Source organism: Lithobates pipiens, unplaced genomic scaffold (genome assembly GCF_037356315.1).
Source record: "Lithobates pipiens isolate NorthernLeopardFrog02 unplaced genomic scaffold, aLitPip1_a1.2 Scaffold_3, whole genome shotgun sequence".
NCBI lineage: Eukaryota > Metazoa > Chordata > Amphibia > Anura > Ranidae > Lithobates > Lithobates pipiens.
This window is the reverse complement of record NW_027507790.1, coordinates 5372122-5396513: the sequence shown is the minus strand read 5'-3', so window position 1 is coordinate 5396513 and position 24392 is coordinate 5372122. Positions and strand designations below refer to the sequence as shown.

At 45.4% G+C, this 24392-nt stretch overlaps 1 protein-coding gene across 1 annotated transcript; it reads left to right on the top strand.

The window, feature by feature from the left end:
* Nucleotides 1-8589: 8589 nt before the first annotated feature.
* On the top strand, nucleotides 8590-24342 carry PLA2G3 (phospholipase A2 group III). Its single transcript, XM_077461189.1, has 4 exons — nucleotides 8590-8978; nucleotides 14600-14732; nucleotides 17741-17875; nucleotides 17957-24342. Exons 1-4 carry the CDS (start codon nucleotides 8819-8821, stop codon nucleotides 18432-18434), a joined length of 906 nt encoding a protein of 301 aa, XP_077317315.1. The 5' UTR covers nucleotides 8590-8818; the 3' UTR covers nucleotides 18435-24342.
* Nucleotides 24343-24392: the final 50 nt, after the last annotated feature.

Sequence of the window (24392 nt, the reverse complement as noted above, 5' to 3'; positions counted from 1 at the left end):
TATTATACCATCTGGTTTGATTTTTTTTTATTATATGGGCTGGTTTGAAATTTTTTCCAGGGCTGGTGTGAAGTTTTTTTCCAGCGCTAGTTTTTATTCCCAGTCCGGCCCTGCATTTCAGTTTGTCAGACAGGTAAACGGAAGTTAGCTGAGTACAGTAATTGTGAAACTCGTGAGGAAATTACAGATGTAAGAATAACCAGAGTCTATGTGTCATAAATAATTGATATGTTCTAACATGTGTAATTTGTATAATTATGAATCAGGAGTCTCCTCCTTGGAGGAAATATGTAATTGTGATGCAAAAGCTGGTATCGATATGTTGTAAAACGCCCATTAGGGTGACTTGACCTTTTGGACAAATAAAGCAAAATAAAAGGTTTGTTTTCCTAAAACAATGTCTGGTGTCCCGGAGTTGTTCCTGGCTATCTCCTGCTTTAAGGTCACATAGGGTTGTCGTTTTTTTGCCATTATATTATACTAACGTTAATCGAGGGTTCTTCAAAAAGTTTGCACACTTTTTTTTCTATGTTTCGAAGCCATCTTCACCACAGCGTGACAAGTAATACTAAACTGCAACGTCTGCCGGTGTCTTGTCGAATACTGTATGTCCACTAGGGATGAGCTTCGAACATACGTTCGACTCGAACATCGGCTGTTCGTTCGTTCGGCGAAGTCCGAACATTTTGGTCCGTTCGCGCCAAATTCGTGTGGCGCTCACGGCCCACAATGCACTGCGATGGCGCAGTGCATTGCTGGCTCATGATTGGCCAAGCATGCACTGTGACCCCGCATGCTTGACCAATCGCAGCGCCAGCAGCGAGGAGAGCCATGATTGGCCACAGGCCTGTGGCCAATCATAGCTCAGGCTGTGTAGTGCATGCCCCACACTATATAAGGCCGCCAGCGCGGCGGCCTTGTGTAGTGTGTTGGCGTCTGAAGCAGTGGGTGTTCTGTGTACCTTCAACACAGTACACACCGATCGTTTTCGGACGATTTTCGATCTTGCTGTTGTGTAGTGGTTATTGTCTGCGTGCCCTGACCGCAGTATACATCGCTATATTCACCTCACCTATATAGCTAGTGATCTATCTTTTATAATAGAGCTTGCAGTCAGTAGTGTTAGGAGATAGTGCGTGCTGTCTGCGTGCTCTGTACCCAGTACATACCGCTATATCCACCTACATAGCTGTTCTCTATTTGAGCCCACTTGCCATCTGCAGGAGTTATTGGAAGTTGTGTGTGCCTCCAGCACAGCACAGTATACATCTGTATATACCCCTTTATCTCTGGTGTTCTATAATAAAGGCATCTGCAGGAGTTAGTGGGTGTTCTGTGTACCTTCAACACAGTACACACCGATCGTTTTCGGATGATTTTCGATCTTGCTGTTGTGTAGTGGTTGTTGTCTGCGTGCCCTGACCGCAGTATACACCGCTATATTCACCTCACCTATATAGCTAGTGATCTATCTTTTATAATAGAGCTTGCAGTCAGTAGTGTTAGGAGATAGTGCGTGCTGTCTGCGTGCTCTGTACCCAGTACATACCGCTATATCCACCTACATAGCTGTTCTCTATTTGAGCCCACTTGCCATCTGCAGGAGTTATTGGAAGTTGTGTGGGCCTCCAGCACAGCACAGTATACATCTGTATATACCCCTTTATCTCTGGTGTTCTATAATAAAGGCATCTGCAGGAGTTAGTGGGTGTTGTGTGCCTCTAGCACAATATACACTACCCAACTGCTTTTTTACCCAACTCCCTTCAGGCCATTACCATGTCATGAAGGCCAGCAAGGAGAGGCAGAAAGGCGCGAGCCGATAAAAGAGGGCAAGCAGGCTCTGTGTCTAGAGACAACAGTGCTGGTCATGGACGCGGTGCATTGTCATCAGCACGTGGCCATGGGACACGCTTGTCCTTCTTTTCGGGAGCTGGACATGTTGAGCCGCAACATGCCAACGACTTGGTAGAGTGGATGACCAAGCCCTCTTCATCCTCCTCATCCTCTCTCACCCAGGCTCAGGGTACTAGCAAAGCAGCTGCCAACGCATCGTCTTCCCTCCTCTCAATGTCAACATCAGTGACTCCTTCCCTAGACCCACCACGTCCTCCTGAGGAGTCTCCTGAACTCTTTGAGCACAGTGTTGGGTACATGCTCCAGGAGGATGCCCAGTGTTTTGTGGGCTCTGATGATGACACTCAGCTAGAGGAAGGCAGTAGCGTGAGCGCAGAGAGAGGGGATGCTCAAGAAGGACAGCAATCTGGCAGTCATGTTCCACAAGCTGCAGCATACTGCCAGGTTTGCTACAGCGATGAAGAGGGAGGGGATGATGAGGGCACTGACTCCACGTGGGTGCCTGGAAGGAGAGAGGAGGAGGAGGAGGAGGAGGAGGCACATGTCCAACGAGGCAGGATGCCCTCCGGGGGCCAGCTTAGGGGCAGCACACCGACTGAATCACACCGCAGAGCTCCGCCTGTGCAAAGCGCTGCCTCTGCGCGTTATTCTAAAAGTTCTTTGGTGTGGGCCTTTTTTGAGACGAGTGCATCAGATCGCACCGCTGCTATTTGCAACATATGTCTCAAGCGTATCTCACGTGGCCAAAACATCAGCCGCTTGGGCACCACATGCTTGACCAGACATATGTTGACCTGCCATGCAGCTCGTTGGCAAGCGTACCTCAAAGACCCACACCAAAGAACAAAGCGGACCTCTCCTTGCTCCTCATCAGCTGGCATCTCCAACCCCACTAGACCTTCAGTCCTCTCTGAAACCTGCTCTGAGAGGAATGAAGGTGTAGAATTAGGTGTGTCACAGCCAAGTGCTTCCGGGAACTCTGCTAGCGGTACACCCACGTCCGATTATAGCAGGCAAATGTCCCTGCCCCAGCTGCTGGACCGGCGAAAGAAGTTCACTCCCAGCCATCCACATGCCCAGCGGTTGAATGCTAGCTTGGCTAAATTGCTAGCACTTCAACTGCTGCCTTTTCAGTTGGTAGACTCGGCCCCCTTCCATGAGTTTGTACAATGTGCGGTTCCTCAGTGGCAGGTCCCCAAACGCCACTTTTTCTCACGGAAGGCGATTCCGGCTCTCTACCGGCATGTGGAAGGCAATGTCCTTGCCTCGCTGGACAGGGCGGTCAGCGGTAAGGTGCATATTACCGCTGACTCATGGTCCAGCAGGCATGGACAGGGACGTTACCTGTCTTTCACGGCCCATTAGGTCACTCTTCTGGCAGCTGGGAAGGATGCAGGACAAGGTGCAGTAGTGTTGGAGGTTGTTCCGCCACCACGCCTCCAAAATGCTACTATTGGTTGTGACACACCTCTCTCCTCCACCCCCTCCTCTTCTTCTTCCTCCATGGCCTCTTCCAGTGCTCTGTCCTCAGAACCAGCGGTGCTCCGTAGGCGTTCCAGGGGCTATGCAAGTACGCAGGCAAAACGATGCCATGCCGTGCTTGCGCTGGTTTGTTTGGGGGACAGGAGCCACACTGGGGCGGATGTTTTGTCAGCTCTGCAGGGGCAGGCCGAGAGGTTGTTGACGCCACGCCAGCTTAAGCCAGGAATGGTGGTTTGCGACAATGGCACCAACCTCCTCTCCGCCCTCCGACAGGGACAACTGACCCATGTGCCCTGTGTAGCTCACGTCCTTAACCTGGTGGTGCAGCGGTTCTTGAGCAGGTACCCCGGCTTACAGGATGTCCTGAAGCAGGCCAGGAAAGTCTGTGTGCATTTCCGCCGATCATTTAATGCCTGTGCTCGGCTGGCTGAGCTCCAAAAGGAGTTGAACCTGCCCAAGAACCGCCTTATATGTGACATGCCCACCAGATGGAACTCAACATTGGCCATGCTGCAGCGGCTGCACACGCAGCAGAGGGCCATCAATGAGTACCTGTGCGACTACGGCACCAGGACAGGGTCAGGGGAGCTTGGTTTTTTCTCACCACGCCAGTGGGGCATGATCAGGGATGCATGCACTGTCCTGTCACCGTTTGAGGAGGCCACAAGGATGGTGAGCAGTGACAGTGCATGCATCAGTGACACTGTACCTCTTGTCCACCTCTTGGAGCATACGCTGCGTGGAATAGTGGACAGGGCACTTGAGGCAGAACAGAGGCAGGAAGAGGAGGACTTCCTTGCCTCTCAAGGCCCCCTTTATCCAGACAGTGTTCCTGCTGTGCCACCCATCACACAGGAAGAGGATGAGGAGGAGGAAGCGGAGGAGGAGGATGATTGTGTCAGCATGGAGGTGGAGGCTGGCACTCAGCATTAGCATCAGCAGCAGCAGCAGCAGTCTTGTAGGGATGATTTACAGTCCCAAGAAACACGTGGACTTGTACGTGGCTGGGAGGAGGTAGCTGCGGATCATGTTGTCCTTAGTGACCCAGAGGACTCCGGACCGAATGCCTCAGCTAACCTACGCTGCATGGCCTCCCTGATCCTGCAAAGCCTGCGGAAGGATACTCGTATTCTTCGGATCAAGGAGAGGGACCATTACTGGCTGGCCACTCTCCTTGATCCACGGTACAAGGGTAAGGTTGCCGACCTTATCTTGCCATCGCAGAGGGAGCAGAGGATGAGACATCTCCGGGAGGCCTTGCAGAAAGGTCTGTGCAACGCGTTCCCAGAGACTGGGAGGTTACAAACTCCTGGTCCTGGACAACGTGTTGCTGAGGCATCGGTCAGAAGGAACGGTGGAGAAGGTGGCCGTCTGACTGATGCTTTCAGACAATTTTTTAGTCCGCAGCCCCAAGGTATGATCGGTTCCAGCACCCATCGCCAGCGTCTGATTTACATGGTGCAGGAATACCTAGGGGCAAGGTCAGACTTGGACACCTTTCCCACCGAAAATCCTCTGGCTTACTGGGTCTTGAGGATGGATCACTGGCCAGAGCTTGCACAGTATGCAATTGAGCTACTCGCCTGTCCTGCATCCAGCGTTCTTTCGGAACGCACCTTCAGTGCTGCTGGTGGCTTTGTTACCGATCACAGGGTGCGCCTGTCCACCGAATCAGTTGATCGACTGACCTTCATCAAGATGAATCAGTCTTGGATCACCCACAGCTACCAAGCACCTGAAGCTGATGTAACAGAATAATTTTTTTTGAAATATCACATCCCTTCAAGACTGCCTATGCTGATGCTGAGTGACTGTCCTGTTATGTTGATTGTCTATCCTCTTCCTCCTCCGCTGATATGTTGGAAGAACATTTCTGGTTCTGGTTGATGCCATCAGCCCACTTTTTCTGCCCCTGTTTAACAGGGGCATTTAAGTACAATTTTTGATGCAATGCTTTGCAGCAGGGCTAATTCCTGCAATAAAACTAGAGTATATGGCAGAGGTTGCAGTGTGGTGGCACCAGCACCAGTGCCTAAGGCCCAATTTTTCTGCCCCTGTTTAACAGGGGCGTTTAATTACAATTTTTGATGCAATGCTTTGCAGCATGGCTAATTCCTGCAATAAAACTAGAGTATATGGCAGAGGTTGTAGTGTGGTGGCACCAGCACCAGTGCCTAAGGCCCAATTTTTCTGCCCCTGTTTAACAGGGGCGTTTAAGTACAATTTTTGATGCAATGCTTTGCAGCAGGGCTAATTCCTGCAATAAAACTAGAGTATATGGCAGAGGTTGCAGTGTGGTGGCACCAGCACCAGTGCCTAAGGCCCAATTTTTCTGCCCCTGTTTAACAGGGGCGTTTAAGTACAATTTTTGATGCAATGCTTTGCAGCAGGGCTAATTCCTGCAATAAAACTAGAGTATATGGGAGAGGTTGCAGTGTGGTGGCACCAGCAGCAGTGCCTAAGACCACATTTTTCTGCCCCTGTTTAACAGGGACATGTAATTACAATTCTTGATATAATATTTCACAGGAGGGCCCCTTCCTGTGCCCACCCAGAGTAACGGTGAGGACTTATAGTGTTGTGGCACCAGCACCACAACCACCAAAGGTCAGTTTTTCTACCACTGTTCAACAATGGCATGTAATTACAATTCTTGATATAATCGTTCACAGCAGGGCGCTCCAGCGCCCACCAAGAGTCACTTTGAGGGCTTACAATGTTGTGGCAAAACCAACACCTTGTTCCGCCATTTCTGCAGAGCATATAGGGCAGGCCCCTACTTTCAAACATCCAACTTACAAACATCTCCTACTTGCAAACGGAAGGAGACAACAGCAAGTGAGATGAAAAAAGATGGACGACAAAACAAATTATGCAGGGGTGATAACCCTTCCCTATGTTTTCCAAAAAGCTTAAAAATAGTTTTTTTGACTGGAGCTACACTTTAAAAATGTACCAGTTGAAAATTACAAACAGATTCAACTTAAGACAGGGACTGTGTAGGTTTGTTGTGTTGTTTGCACCGCCTGTATACTGCTGTTCTGAGTATATAGGGCCTGGGGGCCACACGCATTTCCATTTTTTAATATGGGTTCCCCTTAATATGCGTACAAGACCTAAAGGGGCTGGTAATGGGCAGGGAGGGCTACCCATGCCATTTTTCTCAATGATTTTCAACCATATTGCAGGAACCAGATATAACATTAAAACCGAAAGCAGTTTTAAATGGTGTTATTTCCGTTTAATGTCATTTTGTGCAGGGACTGTTCTAAACACGGGAAACACGTGGCACTTCACAGGCATACTACAGACACCCCCCAGGCACCATATTTAAAGGAATATTTCACTTTTTTTTTCACTTTAATCGTCATTAAAATCAGTGCTCCCGCCAAAACGGCCATTTTTAAAAACATTTTAGGCATTGACCCATGTCCCCTGGGGCAGGAGCCAGGTCCCCAAACCCTTTTTAGGACAGTATCTTGCATATTAGCCGTTAAAATTAGCACTTTTCATTTCGAACGTTCGAGCCCCATAGACTTCAATGGGGTTCTAAAGTTCGTTCGAATTTGGGGTCCGTTCGAAAGTTCTGGTGCGAACCGAACCGGGGGGTGTTTGGCTCATCCCTAATGTCCACTTGCATGGTGGGGCTTGAACCTGGACTCAGGGCAGAAGGTACTATTAAGTGCGCAGGCGCCCTTCATCTTCGGAGACTTTCAGCATCTCCTTGTCCTCCGTACTGCGCAAACGCTGCGCCTGCGCAGTACGAGGCTGACACTATCCGTTGGGGGGACAGTTCTCGGCAGAACACTGGCTTGCCAGACAGACTAGTCACATGACACTCTCAGACACGACCAATTACGTCTCCTCCTCCCCTCACTGTTTCCAACTGTAGCGCCGGCTCCTGAAGAGCACGTGCTATGTTTTTAAAATTTAACGTTACACCTGAACTGAAGTTTTGTTTGGGTATAATTATTCTACATTTTGACCTCAGCATCAGTCTGACTGGACTATAGGGTGTTTGGCCTAGCCATAGGGGGTGCTGTCTCTTCTGGCAGGCATGGAAACACAGTCTGGTTGGGTGCTTTAAGGTTACTTTCTCTCAGCTAGCCCAGTGGGAGTGTCACTCTTTCCGTGCTTTCTGGGAGAGGGTACTTAAGATGCGGATGTCACGTGGTTCGGGGGGTTCCGGTCCAGAAGTATGTTCTGACTCCATGGTCCTGGTCCTCCTGACCAGCCCCCAGGAGGCCTATGGTCTGGGGTGCGGATCCACCCAACTTTAATTCTCGGGGCTGGCTAGCCCGAGGCGGGGAAACTAAGGAAGGGATTCGGACGTGGTCTGGTGCCATCTCAAGTTGTGGAGAGGCCCAGCAACTTCATAGTTAGCCAGGGGAGGACCCTTCAGAAGAAGGCCATGCAAGGGGTGGCTTCTTAGCAAGAGCCTGGTAAAGCTGAAGGACCTTTGTGAATCCAATCTTGTGCGGCATCGCCGGACAGGCTGAAAGATACTGGTACCACACGAGCGTTCTACAAGTTTTCTAGTTTCCTTGTTCGTGTTCTACAACAAAGTCTGTGGCAGAGACTTATTTCTATGTGTTCTACAACAAAGTCTGTGGCAGAGACTTGTTCTTGACTCAAGCACCCTGTTGGCTGCTAGGCCTTGTGAGAGAGGGACTGTCCAACTAGAGTGAACATCCAGCTGTGAATGGCTATTCTCTGGATTTATTCAAAGTAAGAAAGTTCTTTATTATTGACTTTGACACTAAGAGTACCTGGAATTTTCACCTAACCCTCTGATCATATACTGAGAGACTATTGTTAACTACGTTTGAGCAAATTAAAATCCCTTTAAGCGGATCTGACATCAGTCTCTAAATTTTCTGGGCCATCTACCACGGGAAACCCCTAGACATGAGGCGCGAGAGAAAGAAGGTAACGGTAAGCCCATTCAAACCAGCAGCTCCTTCGGGGGTCAGTGCTACACAACGAAAATATAAAAGTGTGGAAACTTTTTGAAGACCCCCTCATAGATACAAATAGTGGAGTGTTACTTTAAGCATGGCACAGAAAGCAGGCCCTTGTATGCATCATCATCCCATACCAGCACAAGTGCATTGGAGGATGTACACCGTCACTATCCAGGAAGAGAGCTGCAGGTAATAAAGATGCTGAAGGTAAAAGTGAGTAGGTGTGTCATAGTGCAGGTTATCACACATCACCTCATCTAGTAGAGGCTATAAAAGCATCATCTGCAGCTCTGTCTCCTGACAGATGGAACGCAGGAATTGTGATTCATAAAGCTGCATGTGTGTGTATGCTCTACTGCTTAATCTGTAGCTGACTTCTTATTGTAATTCCTTTATTATGGTGTATATGCCAGATCTCCAAAGCCCTCTTACACTTATTGATTTGTTATAGACACTAACATCTGCAGTGCATGCAGCTTTGAGAATTTGCTGTGTCATTTTGGCTGCGTATAAAAATGTGGAGGGGCACGTTTGTGTTGGTGGCAGTGATTTACCCAGCCATTTTCATCCATGTGAATGGAGAGAATAACCACATTCGACATAGACGGAGCTGGATTATGCCTGGAACACTGTGGTGTGGAGCCGGGAGCATCGCCGAGAACTTCACCAATCTAGGTGAGATGGATACACCCAAAAACACAATAGCAAAAGTCAGTAAAATGCATACAGGGGCTGATTTATTAGAGGAACTGCTTTAATTCTAATCTATGTTTACTTCTAAACCTGAATCAAATTAGAAGGACATTGCTTCTTTAATTATCCTGAATCAGTCTGGGTATTTGAAGGTGAAAACTAGCTTGTTAGCAATTGTCTTCATACATCCTGTTCTGTAAAGAGTGAATGTCATTGCCCATTTTCTATCAACAATACTAGTGGATTCTGACATGCTTTCAGATTTACATTCAGAAAGGGAGGTGGTACCTGCTACTTAAAGAGTAAGTTCACCTTTGTACACTTTTTTTTCCCTCTAAATTCCTGCTCCCCTATGCACTAATATAGCATTCATGTACTTTTTTTTGCAAAAATATCAAAGCTTTCTATTAAATCTAGTCACTTACTTTTCTTGTCCCAATCCACGTTTCCAGATGTTTCCATTAGTAATGTCTTCTTCCTGATCAGACTGTAGGTCATGACACAGGAAGGAGTTGACCAGCTGACCTCATTAGCACACACTCCCTACATCATCTACTCACCCATTCCCAGGTGCATGTTTTTTTTAAAATGAAATGTAATCAATCAGTTATTACCCTTCTCACTAAATACACAACCAGATAGTGTATGGCCATCTTTATACAAGTACATAGGAGGGAGTGGACAGAAACGCTCAGCTGTCAAGCCCCGTTCACAACTCTGCATAGCAGGAACTCGCATTCCCAAATGCGTTTTTTTTTTTGTTTGTTTTTTTAGCAACGGGGGGCGTTTTGGAGCATTTTCACTCATTACACATAGGGCAGCCCATCCACCTGAATGGGCTGCCCTACACACAGCAATCGCAGCAAAGAAGCTTCATAACTTTTTTTTAGAGTGGAGCTTGGTGTATTTTTTCCTGCAATTTTGGTGTAGCACATTTCTGAAATGCAAGGAAACGCACAGATGTGGATGGAGCCTCATTGTTCTTGTTTTATCACACCAATTTCACTTTCAGGCCCCACATTTTGGGGGTTATTTACAAAAGGCAAATCCACTTTGCACTACAAGTGCAAACTACAAGTGCAAAGTGCTTTTGAAATTGCACTGACAGTTGCTGTAAATCTGAGGGTAGATCTGAAATGAGGGGAAGCTCTGCTGATTTTATCATCCAATCATGTGCAAGCTAAAATGCTGTTTTTTATTTTCCTTGTGTGTCCCCTTCGGAGCTACAGCGACTTTACTTCCAAGTGCACTTTCAGTGTAATTTCAAGTGCACTTTGCACTTGTAGATTGCACTTGTAGTGCAAAGTGGACTTGCCTAGTAAATAACCCCCTTTGTGTCTTGTTTTTCCTGTGACAGGCATAGGGCAGCCTGTTGATTTCAATTGGATGCACTATATGTGGTTAATGGGACATTGTGGCGTTTGGTGGGTTGTGTGTTTTTTACTATGCGTTTTGCAGCATTTGTGCCTCATTTTTTCACATGGCAAAATGTGTGTTTGCATCTGTGTTTGGTGTGCCATTATCAATTACAATAACAATGGCACTAAAAGTGCAAGTAGTAATTTTAGGTGTATAAACATGGACATACACTATGCAATCTAATTGTATATTGTATATTTAGTGAGAAAGGTGATCACTGATTGATTGCATTTCATTTTAAAAAAAAACGTGCACCTGGGAATGGGTGAGTAGATGATGTAGGGTGTGTGCTAATGAGGTCTGCTGGTCAACGTCTTCCTGTGTCATGATCTCTAGTCTGACCAGGAAGAAGACTTTACTAATGGAAAAGATGGAAAAGTCTGGAAACGTGGATTAGGACAAGATAGGTAAGTGGCTCTAGATTTAATAGAAAGCTTTGGTATTTTTGCAAAAAAAGTACATGAATGCTATATTGGTGCATAGGGGAGCTGGAATTTAGAAAAAAAAGTGTACAAAGGTGAACTTACTCTTTAAGTAGCAGGTACCACCTCCCTTTCTGCAAGATGAACTTACCCTTTAAGTAGCAGGTACCACCTATCTTTCTGCTCTTCTTCCCAGTATTCTACTGCCCCTCTGCTTTCTTCCTGTAGGTCTCATACACCTTCATTATGATTGTGTGCTGTCCTCTAGTATGTGGCACTTTCTGCTCTACTCACTGATGTAGGTGGTGTGATGTTAACATCTCTGTTTCACTCCTCCAATGTAGCTTTCACTCTCCTAAAAAAAAAAAAAAAAAAAAAAAAAAAAAAAAATGCTTCTGCGCTTGAGAAATTGCTGTGTGGCTGATGGAAAACAAGTGTCTTCACTGGTCTAGCCCCCACATTGGCTGTGCTGCCACTCTAGACAGGCCAGGGAAACCCAAGTTGTACTCTGAAAAGCTAATATAAGGAATAAAGGGCCTACCAACCTAGCGCATTATCTTTGCGATGATTGTTTATTTAAAAGTGTATAAAACATACACACAAACGATGGAAAAAATCAAGCAAAATGTAGAAAGTCAACCAGATAGTCCATCCAGCATAGTCCGCTGGCCAGTGATAATCATGGAATGGTAAACCAAAAGCTGATGAGTTTCAAGGGTGCCCCCTCTTCTTCAGAGCTTTTATCCTCCAGCTACCTAAGCCCTTGTACACACGGTCGGAGATTCCGACGGAATGTGTCCTATCGGACCGTTTTTCGGATAATCCGACTGTGTGTGGTCTCCATCGGACTGTTTCCGTCGGAGTATCCGACGGACCAAGTTTTCCAACTTGTCCGTAAAATTTTCCGACAAAATGCTCCGTTCGGACATACTCTGATCATGTGTAGCCTACTCCGACGGACAAAGTGCCACGCATGCTCAGATCAAATTCCTAGACCAAAGCTATTGGCTACTAGCCTGAACGTAGTCCCGTCGTAACTAAATAACGTCATCACGTTATGTACAATCGGATTTTCCGACAACTTTGTCCGACCGTGTGTATGCAACAGTTTCGGACAAAATCCGTCAGACAAAATCCAACGGATTTGGTTGTCAGAATGTCCGACCGTGTGTACAAGGGCTATGACAGGTTATGTCTTTTATGTGCGCTCTACTACTTTTCCCTTGTGGATTCTTTGCCCTCTGGCTCTGCAAAGTTCCAATCCAGGCTGTGTGGTATCATGTTCCACGCCTTCTCCCCCTGTCTCTATGCTATGCACTTTCATTCGCACTGCAGGCTGTGCCCTCTTATTATACCTGTTCCATTTACTACTGTGGTTACTTCTCTCCGTCTCTGTGTTTTGGGCTATGCCCTCTTAATCCCAATATTCCACTCCTCAACTCTGGTTCCTCCTTCTGCTTTACTTGTGTGTGGCCGACTCTGTGCTCTCATTTTCTCTGTTCTGTTCCTTCACTGCACTTTTTCCCCTTTCTCTATGCCGCAGGCTGTGCTCTCTCATCTTCATAAATCCACTCTTCCATTGAGCCTCCTTTTTCTGTCTCTATGCTACAGGCTCTGTCCTCTCATCCTCAATGTCAAGTCCTCTATTGTGGCTCTTTGCCCTCTCATCCTCAATGTCAAGTCCTCCACTGTGGCTCCTTTCCCTTTCTCTATGCCACATGCTGTTCCCTAAATATTTCACTCCTCCACCATGGCTCCTTCCCTATGCCGCAGGCTATTCCCTGAATATTCTACTCCCCCACTGTGAGTGTTTTCCCTGTCTCTGTGCTGCAGGCTGTGCCCTGAATATTCCATTCCTCCACTGTGAGTGTTTTCCCTGTCTCTGTGCTGCAGGCTGTGCCCTGAATATTCCATTCCTCCACTGTGAGTGCTTTCCCTGTCTCTGTGCTGCAGGCTGTGCCCTGAATATTCCATTCCTCCACTGTGAGTGCTTTCCCTGTCTCTGTGCTGCAGGCTGTGCCCTGAATATTCCATTCCTCCACTGTGAGTGCTTTCCCTGTCTCTGTGCTGCAGGCTGTGCCCTGAATATTCCATTCCTCCACTGTGAGTGCTTTCCCTGTCTCTGTGCTGCAGGCTGTGCCCTGAATATTCCATTCCTCCACTGTGAGTGTTTTCCCTGTCTCTGTGCTGCAGGCTGTGCCCTGAATATTCCATTCCTCCACTGTGAGTGTTTTCCCTGTCTCTGTGCTGCAGGCTGTGCCCTGAATATTCCATTCCTCCACTGTGAGTGTTTTCCCTGTCTCTGTGCTGCAGGCTGTGCCCTGAATATTCCATTCCTTCACTGTGAGTGTTTTCCCTGTCTCTGTGCTGCAGGCTGTGCCCTGAATATTCCATTCCTCCACTGTGAGTGTTTTCCCTGTCTCTGTGCTGCAGGCTGTGCCCTGAATATTCCATTCCTCCACTGTGAGTGTTTTCCCTGTCTCTGTGCTGCAGGCTGTGCCCTGAATATTCCATTCCTTCACTGTGAGTGTTTTCCCTGTCTCTGTGCTGCAGGCTGTGCCCTGAATATTCCATTCCTCCACTGTGAGTGTTTTCCCTGTCTCTGTGCTGCAGGCTGTGCCCTGAATATTCCATTCCTCCACTGTGAGTGCTTTCCCTGTCTCTGTGCTGCAGGCTGTGCCCTGAATATTCCATTCCTTCACTGTGAGTGTTTTCCCTGTCTCTGTGCTGCAGGCTGTGCCCTGAATATTCCATTCCTCCACTGTGAGTGTTTTCCCTGTCTCTGTGCTGCAGGCTGTGCCCTGAATATTCCATTCCTCCACTGTGAGTGCTTTCCCTGTCTCTGTGCTGCAGGCTGTGCCCTGAATATTCCACTCCTCCACTATGAGTGTTTTACCTGTCTCTGTGCTGCAGGTAGTGCCCTGAATATATATCACACTTTCCACTGTGGCTCTTTTCCTTTTCTCTGTGCCACATGCTGTTCCCTGAATATTCCACTTCTCCATTGTTGCTCCTTTCCCTGTCTCTGTGCTGCAGTCGTTGCCCTAAATATTCCACTCATTCACTGTGTGTGCTTTCCCTGTCTATATTACTGCAGGCTATGCCCTGAATATATAACTACTCCACTGTGGTTGCTTTCGTTGTCTCTATACCATGTCCTCTCATTCTCACTGTTCCACTCCTATATTATTTATCTCCATAGGTGTGCACAGCCTATTGCATTGGGGTGTGCACCCCAAAGCTCAAACATGAATTATTTTCTCTGCAGCCTCAGCTGCACAGGGCAGTGAATGAATGTGAAGTGCTATGTGCTGAGTGGCTTCCTGTTCATTTACAAAAGGAAGCATAGTAAACACAGTTTACTATACTTGAGTTATGAATGAACACAGTGAATGTGTTCATTTAGAAAAGGAAGGTGCTGGTAAATTACATATCTATTCCCCACACTCTATCCTGTAACATCCCTCACAGCAGCTGTGGCGAGAAGAGGGAAGCCAGCAGCACTGTGGGGCAGCGGGCCAACATGGGGGAAGCTTGGGCAGTAGGGGGAATCAGCACTGCACTTAGTAATTAGGGTATGCCCAGGTACCCCGGCACACCCTCTGTGCATGCCTATGTTTCTCTTCCTCTGACACTGCTGCAGACGGTGAATTCTTCACTATCCCCTCCCTCTGCTGCATTTCCTTTTCCCCTTCCCTTTACTAGAATAAAGATATTTAAATGCAAACACATTTGTGAACTAATTACTCTTTTTTTGTTTAGGAGTGTTCCATGGAGTGGATCTTTGCTGCAGAGAACATGATCATTGCGTTCCACAAATCCAATCATTTGAATTTCGGTATGGCATCCGAAATTACAAACTGCACACGGTATCACACTGTGACTGTGATCAGAGGTGAGTGAAAACGGAATTCTTCCCTGTTACAAAAATAGTAATAGCATTACAAGCACAGTGAGAAATAAGAGTAAGGTGACTATCAGAGAAACCTTTTATCTTTTGCATGAAATAATCTAAATGTGAGGAGGAGTGACTCATTTCTTATTAGCATTGGCGCTTAGCAAACAGCAGGTTACATCAGACATTACCAGGATCACACGTGGGGCAAATTCCACACCGCATGAAAAAATCTCATCATCTCTGCGTTGATACTCTCTATAAACTCCGCCTTCTTTATTTGGCACCTGTCAATTCCGGAGCGTTTTTTTTTACAACACTGAATGCCGTGCAACATCATATTCTTTGCTCAATAAAAAACATTGTTTGCTGCACATACAGTATAAACAGTGTTATTTCATAATATACAGTAATATGTAAAAGCAGTACAGTTGGTTATCACACTTCACATACCTGCTGTGGCTAATGACTCTCAATATGCATAAGCAAGACTCATTAGGAAAATAGACTGTACGCTTTGCAAGTGCAGTTGCTCTCATTTTTTCCCAGAGCTTAGTGAATGTGGTAAAGCTCTGCTGATTTCCATCAACCAATCATGCGCAAGCAAAAGTTCTGTTTTTTTTTTTATTTTGCTTGCACCTGATTGGGTGTTCTTCTGGGGAAAATTAGCAGAACTGCACATGCAAACTGCACAGTCCATTTGCCTTTAATAAATCAACCCCATTAACTCTTGGACCTCCAATAGCAGCACTCACGTAAAAATATAAAGTGGGCTTTTTTTCTTGTTTTTATATACTGCATTGTATTAATTCTAACAGTCTAGGAGGGTTATTTAGGTTTAGGAAAGGCAAATCCACTTTACACTACAAGTGCAAACTGCACTGAAAGTTCACTTGGAAGTGCAGTCGCTCTAAATCTAAGGGGTAGATCTGAAATGAGGGGAAGCTCTGCTGATTTCCTTATCCAATCATGTGCAAGCTAAAATGCTGTTTTTTGTTTTCCTTGCAGGTCCCCCTCAGATCTACAGCGACTGCACTTCCAAGTGCACTTTGCACTTGTAGTTTGCACTTGTAGTGCAAAGTGGATTTGCCTTTAGTGAATAACCCCCTATATTACCTTACAGCAAGACTTGCATTCCGCTATCATGTGTTAATGTAAGGCTGAATACACGCTATTCGATTTTCTGCAGATTTTTGTTTTCAGATTTACCAAAACCATATAGTGCCTGATTGCATACAAATTGAAACTCTTAGCCCTTGTACACACGGTTGGAGATTCCGTAGGAATGTGTCCGATCGGAGCGTTTTGTCGGATATTCCGACTGTGTGTGGTCTGCATCGGACTCTTTCCGTCGGAATATCCGTCGGAGCAACTTTTCCAACTTGCCGGAAATATTTTCCGACAAAATGCTCCGATCGGACATACTCCGATCATGTGTAGAGAATTACGATCGGACAAAGTGCCACGCATGCTCAGATCAAATTCCTACACCAAAGCTATTGGCTACTAGCCTGAACGTAGTCCCGTTGTAACAAAATAACGTCATCACGTCGGATTTTCCGACAACTTTGTCCGACCGTGTGTATACAACAGTTTCAGACAAAATCTGTCGGACAAAATCCGACGGACAAAATCCGACGGATTTGGTTGTCGGAATCTCCGACCGTGTGTACAAGGGCTAAGGCTACTTTCACACTGGGGCATTGCGGGCGCTGGCGGTAAAGCGGTGATATATTTAGCGCCGCTTTAGCGTTGTTTTAGCGGCGCTATGCAGCTGGTAGCAAGGCAGTGTTAACCGAAAGTGGCCGAAAAAGGGTTAAAACCACCCGCAAAGCGCCCCTGCAGCAGCACTTTGCAGGCGGGTTTGCAGCACTGCCCCATTGTTTTCTATGGGAAGGGGCGCTTTAGGAGCGGTAAATACAGCGCTCCAAAGATGCGGCTTGCAGGACTTTTTTGACCGCCCTACAAGCGCACCACTCCAGTGTGAAAGCCCTCAGGGCTTTCACACTGGAGACATAGCAGCGGCTGTTTCAGGGCACTTTTCAGGCGCTATTTTTAGCACTTTAGCGCCTGCAAAGCACCTTAGTGTGAAAGCAGCCTCAAGGTTTGACCTCATATTATATGGTTTTGGTAAATCTGAAGACAAAACTCTGCAGAAACTCTATTAGTATGTATGGGATCCAAGACTATACATGACTTAAAACTGAAGTTTTAAAGTGTTACTAAACCCTGCATTCACTATATACGGTCTCCCACAGTACACAGAACATACAATTATTTTAGTAAATATAAACTGCTAAATACCTTTTCTCATCAGCAGTTAGAGCAGTCTTGTGACTTCTATCAGTGTCTGGCTGAGCACTGGTTAAAGCTTGTAGGGGGATTTTTCATTCTCCTCTGACTGTCCTATGAGACTACAGGACCCCGACCCTCTGTCTGGACAGTGCTAATTAGCTGTGTGCTGATCACATGCACCCTCCCAAATAAAAAAAAATAAAAAAAACTCTATAGTAATACACACCAAACTGAGCATGTGCAGAGTGCCCCCAAGGCTCTGTATTGTCAGAAGATGGATTGGGGGGCAGTAAAGTGAGGGGAGGATCAGAGAAGACAAGATCAAACAGCCTTTTTACACAATGCAGAGGATTAACCCCTTGGGTTTCACAGTTAGTATAACAAGCATGCTTTACTGCATATAAAGACTGATTTTACTGTTGTGGGTTTAGTAAAACTTTGTTTACTTATGCTAAACAGATCAATTTCTATTTCTCCTGCATCAAATGTAGGCGGTCATGTGCATGAGGCCTAGGTAGTGAGTCAGTCAGTTATATTTTATTGTGTATGGGGCTTTTAAACTGATGTTTTCAGTGTGTTATATATATATATATATATATATATATATATATATATATATATATATACAATCTTTGTTTTTCAAATAGACATAAGTCACGACAAAAGAGCTTTTCCTATATGATGTATTCCTATCGCCTTTCTTTACCTCGTAGGTTCAGACAATGCCTACATACAGTCAATGACACAATGTCCAGCCTGGTAGGAATCATGTTTTTCAACATCTTAGAGATGCCCTGCTTCACCCTCAGTGAGACGGAGCAGTGTGTGCAATGGCACTGGTGGGGAGGGTAAGTGTGCGTCACATCACTACTCCTGTGTAATATCACAGCACAGTACATTATATCACTGTTCTTTATTTTATTTTCTAGCTGTAAAAGAAATGGCTCCTCACCAAAAGCTGTACTTCACAAACCCACAGTGTTCAACTACAGTAACGCTGAAGCCAAACAAACTCCTACTCCCCTCCCTCACAGGGTTAGACAGCCACATGGTTCTCATAACGGCAAATTTAAAGCTTCCTCACTCTCCTTATCATCATTGAACACTGTAAAAGGTAAGAAAAGACTGCTGAAAAAACTGGAGAGGGCACAGACAAAGAAATCTGTAATAGGCCATGGAGGAACCACAATGGATAGCAGAGGAGAGTCTGAGGAAGCTGAAATGAAAAGGTCACTCTATTCTCATCAATCTGACAAACATAGTTTCCAAAAGAGAAGAAGATGGACTCAAGAGAGGAACAGAAGCACAACTAGGGCACCATCAGGTTCAAAGATTCCATTTATTGAGAGAAAGTTGAACCCGCTGACAGAAGAAACAACTACAACCCAGGAAAGATTAAAGTATTAATGTCTATGGAGCTCTATCTAAACAATATGGTTTTTCTGATTGCAAAGCATAGGGATTTATTTACTAAAGGCAAATGAGCTGTTTACTTTGAAAGGGAAGTTGCACAATGCAAGGGAATTTTCTCCAGAACTTAGAGAATGAGGTGAAGCTCATCCAATCATACGCAAGAAAAAATGCTGTGTTTTTTTTTTTTCTAGCATGTGATTGGGTTTTCTTTGAAAAGTGGCACGTCACCACATGCACTGGGGCTAAGGGGTTGGTTTACTGAAGGCAAATAGACTGTGCACTTTTCAAAGTGGTTAGAACATATTTTCTCCTTAAAGCCCAATTGAGCCCACGTGTTCTTATTACAGAAATTTAAGTCAGGCTGTCTAAAATAGAAAGCAAATGTCAGATTTGTAATTTTCTTTTTACTGTTCTAGAGCTGCAGACCATGCTAAATCCCTCAGTGCTGGCAGTACCTCTTAGATCCGAAACTATGCTCTCATACAGAATGGATCTGCAGAAGTCTAATGCCTCCTGCCTCCAGGGATCTGGAGTGTTATTGAATGGAACACATATGTAGGGCACGTGTGAAATCAGGTTACATTTTTAGGTCCCCTGACTTGATCACAATCATAAAAAACACGGGTTCAGTTAGTCAATAAAAGGTTCAATACTGTAATGAGAATCAGGCGAATACACGTAGGAGACAAAAGAAGGCCTGGATCCATACTCCTGCTGTGCACACCACTGGCACCATGCTCTACTCACTTTGCACAGACATAATGTTAAGGCAACTGCTGTTTCATAGCGATGACATAGCAGTACAGAAATTCGGCAGACAAGTGCCAAGTGCATGGTATGAACCCCAAATATCCCTGAGCTCCTTTCCACCCCTGTAGCTTCATTGGCTGGGTGTTTGAGATGGACCCTTACAAGTTGGTTAACACCCATGCAGAGGATGCAGGCACATGGCATGGAGATAAGTGATATGTATATACTGCACAAACCCTTCTACCTCCTACTCGTAACAAATGCAGGAAATTCATAATGTGTCCTGTAGAATTGTTGGTGCTTGTGCCAAATTCATGCCTGGGCACACCCTAATCACCCTGTGTGGTGCAGATTTCGCCTGTTAAGAGCCGGTTCACACTGAGGCAGCACAACTTGCAGTGTGACTGCCTATGGCTACCTGCAAATGACAGCAGCGGCGACTTGCAAAACGACTTCTATATAGAAGTCAATGCAAGTCGCCTCAAGTCACCCCCAGAGTAGATCAGGAACCTTTTTCTAAGTCGTAGCGACTTGAGTTGCTCCTATTAGAACAGTTCCATTGTACAGAACGGAATGAGACTTGTCAGGCAGCTAAGTCGCCTAACAAGTCGTCCCAGTGTGAACCAGCTCTAACAGGGCTCCAAAATTTGTAAAAAAACAAAATTGTAAAAAATAATAATAATAAAAACTGCTGACACCATCCACAAGCCCTACTGACATTGCCCACTGCTCTACTGATACCGTCAGTTTTATAGGGTGGAGCATAATGAGAGAATAATTCCTCATTGGGTCCACCTTGCTTTTAATTGACAAGACAAATTGGTGGGCAAAGCCATAACCACTATTCAGTACAATAGCAGATTTCAAATCTTCCTGTTGCCATTTACAGTCGATCCTCCGTAACTCATCCTTTCCCATATATGGCCATTGCTATGTTGGGGAAATGACATCCCCAGTATCCCCAGGACCATTGTTTACATCCAGCTTCCATACAGGGAGTCTCTCTGCTGTCAGTTGATTGGGCCTGGGGATAGAGCCCTGTGCGGGAAGCTGTTAGGCCGCGTACACACGCGGGGACTGTTCGCCCAACTTTGTCCGCTGAACAGTGTTTCGGCGGACAGTCCGCCCGTGTGTGGGCTTTCAGCGGACAGTTTCAGCGAACAGTCTGCTGAACAAAGTTTTTCGGAAATTCCGAAAAACTGTCCGCTGAAACTTGGTTTCAGCGAACAGTCCCCTCGTGTGTAGGCTTGTTCGTCAAACTAAGTTCCGCGCATGCTCAGAAAGGATTTACACGCCGAAAGTTGTAATGCAGTGTATAGGACGTCGTATTTTCCGTCCCGTCGTATGTGCCGTTCACGTCATCGCGCACGGTTTCAGCAAACTGTTCGTTCGTCGTGTGTGGGCAAGTCCGTCCATGCTAATTTTGAGCGGACTGTTCGCTGAAACTGTTTGACGGACAAAGTTGAGCGAACAGTCCCCGCGTGTGTACGCGGCCTTACACTCATGACAGCTTTGCAGCACATACATGCCCCACTCTGAGCACCGCCATTGGTCTTATGCCCTGTACACATAGTTGGACATTCCGACCACAAAATCTGTCAGATTTTTTCCGACGGATTTTGGGCAAAACTTGTGTCGCATACTTCCGATCGCACAAAGTTGTCGGAAAATCCGATTGTTCTGAACGAGGTGACGTCAAACGTACGTCGGGACTATAAACGGGCCAGTAGCCAATAGCTTTCGTCTCTTAGCTTATTCTGAGCATGAGTGGCACTTTGTCCATCAGAATTGTCTACAGACGATCTGACTTTATGCGATCCGATTTTGTTGTCGGAAAATTTTAGATTCTGCTCTCAAACTTTGTGCATCGGAAAATCGAACAGAAAAAGTCCAATAGAGCCCACACACGATCGTATTTTCCGACAACATAATCCGATCGGACTTTTTCCGTCGGAATTTCCGACCGCGTGTACAGGGCATTAGAGTGGATTCACACCTATGCAGTTTTAGTGCTTTTTAAATTTTGCAGATTTGCACTACAGTCCATCTACCATGGTTTCCTATGGAACACGTTCTGTAGTGCAAATCTGCAAAATGCAAAAAGCACTAAAACTGCATAGGCGTGAATCAGGCCTTAGAGCTAGTTTACACTAGTGCTGCTCTCTTTCTATGCTTTTAGATCACAATATTGTTTAATCTCAATGAGAAAACAGAACTATAGAAATATGTCAATGCAGTATTCACTTGTATGTATAAATGTGTGAAGAAGTTTAGGTCTGTTGACTTCAGTGAGCAGAAAGTTTTATAAGTATGTCTGACTCCCAGGATTATGAAGATGGATGATGGTTTGGGATAGATACCTCTATGGAAGAAACTTCAGCAATAAAGCACAGATCATGAATGTTTAGACGTATAGGTCACCTTTAAAATGTTGCTAGTGAACCAAAGAAAAAAAAAAGTAGGGGTCAGTTCACACCACATGCAGTCTAATGCATTTTTGTTCTGCATCAAAAATGGATTACAGTATATGGTTTCCAATAGCATAGTTCACACCAGAGCGGTCAGTTCCAGGTCTTTCCAGTTCCAGAAAAAAATAAATAGAACATGCTGCATTTTTCCTGCACTGGACTGTACTGGAACACAGTAAAATGCATAAAAAAACGCACAAATGCACTGGAACACATCAAAAATGCCCTAGTATAGTGAAAAAAACAGGAAAAGGGAAGAAAAAAGCACCTGGAATGCATGCGAAAATGCACAAAAAATGCCCCAGAATGCATCAAAAACACATTAAAAACACGCATGCATAAACGCATTCGAAACAAATCTGGAGTGTGAACCAGCCCTAAGTGTATATATGAAAATATTACATTATCTAATAGTGTTAAAATATAATTTTTTATGTAAATATGTATAATAGGCTCTATTTGTATAGAAGCTCTACAAATAAATACATGTATATAAGCGCTACCAATAAATACATACTGAAGTATATAAAATATTTTGTTACACATATACTGACTTGATGCCATATGTATCGCTAAATATACTGTAGCGCAAAAAACTATGTTGTGTATCTTTATGTATGAAACATTTTAAATCAAGAAAGCTTTCACAAAAAAAAAAAGCAAGCAAACATAAATGTATCTAAGGAACCATTGTACATGAGTCTCTTCAAATACTTTGTTTTTACAATGTTCTCAAAATCTCTATAAGGTGGCATCCAAAAATTAGCAGAGCTAGCTATCCCACAAAACTGCAGGTGCAACAATTGTGTGTGAATGGGGGCAAAATCAAATGGTATTAGGCTATTGTCTCTCCAGGTTTAGAGCCCTTTACACTGAGCTGCCTGCCGCTTTACCATCATTTTAGCAGCGCTTTTTCAGCCTAGGGGGCACTTTTAACCCCCGCTAGTGGCCAAAAAAAGGGTTAATAGCGCCCGTGTAGCGCCACTGCCGAATTGCTTTGCAGGTGCTTCAGCAGCGGTGCCTGCAGGGGCAGTGGAGGAGCGGTGTATACTGCTGCTTGCAGGACTTATTTTAACGTCCTGCCAGCGGAGTGCCCCAGTGTGAAAGCACTCAGGCTTTCACACTGGGGAGCATTGAGAGACATTTTGCAAGTGCTATTATTAGCGCTAAAACGCCTGAAAAAACGCCTCCAGTGTGAAAGGGGTCTGAATGTTATTGATTCTAAAATAAAATGAATCAGGAGAAAAATTGCAATTTGGCCACTAGATGGCACTAACAATAATTTTAACCACTTGCCGCCAAAGGCAAATGATGGCTGAAAAGTGGTTTTAAAATCCTGACTGGGCATCATATGACATCCTCAGGATTTTGAGCCGCTGCGCGCCCCCGGGGCCCCGCATCGCGGCGATCGTTGTTGAGGGGGTCAGTCTGACACCCCGCAACTACGATCTCGGTAAAGAGTCTCCAACGGAGACACGGCTGATCACAGTGTAAATAGGAAGATCCTTTGATTGGCTTTTCCACACTCGCGTCTGTCAGACGTGAGTACAGGAGAGCCGATCGGCTGCTCCTCTGACAGGGGGGGGTCTGTGCTGATCAATTATCAGCGCAGCCCCCCCAAGGATGCCCACACTGGACCACCAGGGATGCCCAGCACCAGGTATGCCACCCTAGACCACCAGGGATGCCAGTCAGTGCCCACAATGGATGCCAATCAGTGCCCACAATGGATGCCAATCAGTGCCCACAATGGGCATCACTGATTGGCATGCATTATTGTTTGGCACTGATTGGCATCCATCAGTACAAAGCCACCTATCAGTGCCCATCCGTGCCAGCTATCAGTGCCCATCCATGCCAACTATCAGTGCCCATCCATGCCACCTATCAGTGGCCATCCATGCCCATCTGTGCCGCCTATCCATGCCCATCTGTGTCGCCTATCCATGCCCATTCATGCTGCCTATCCATACCAATCCGTGCCAATTTGTGCCACCTATCAGTGTCCATCCGTGTCGCCCATCAGTGCTGCCTATCAGTGCCACATATCAGTGTCCATCAATGCCACCTCATCAGTGCCACTTCATTGGTGCCACCTCATCAGTGCCCATCAGTGCCGCCTTATCAGTGCCCGTCGGTGCAGCCCCATCAGTGCCCATCAGTGAAGCAGAAAACTTACTTATTTACAAAGTTTTGAAACTGAAACAAAAAAAACATTTTTTTTCAAAATTTTCGGGCTTTTTTATTTGTTTAGCAAAAAATAAAAACCGTAGAGGTGATCAAATACCACCAAAATAAAGCTCTATTTGTGGGAAAAAAATGATAAAAATTTAAATTTGGGTACAGTGTAGCATGACCGCGCAATTGTCACTCAAAATGCGACAGCGCTGAAAGCTCAAAATTTAAGTGCCCGGTATTGAGGTGGTTAAATACGTTTTGTATTTACGATGATCGTCAGTTCCATCTAGTGACCATAATTCAGTATTTTCCTGATGAATTTCTTTCTACTGTTTGATGAAGGACAAGATATCCACACAAAAAAATAATTTTAACCATTCTTGTGCATGACACAATATAACAAAACATTTGAGAACAAAACAACAATTTTCTATTCTGGTAGTGTAATATGCATACACCCACCAAATCGTTTCTGATATAAAATAAATCGTCTTCACACAATCCAACACTGTGCCAGTTTGTTTAATTTAGCAAATCATTTAATAAATGAAGAGTG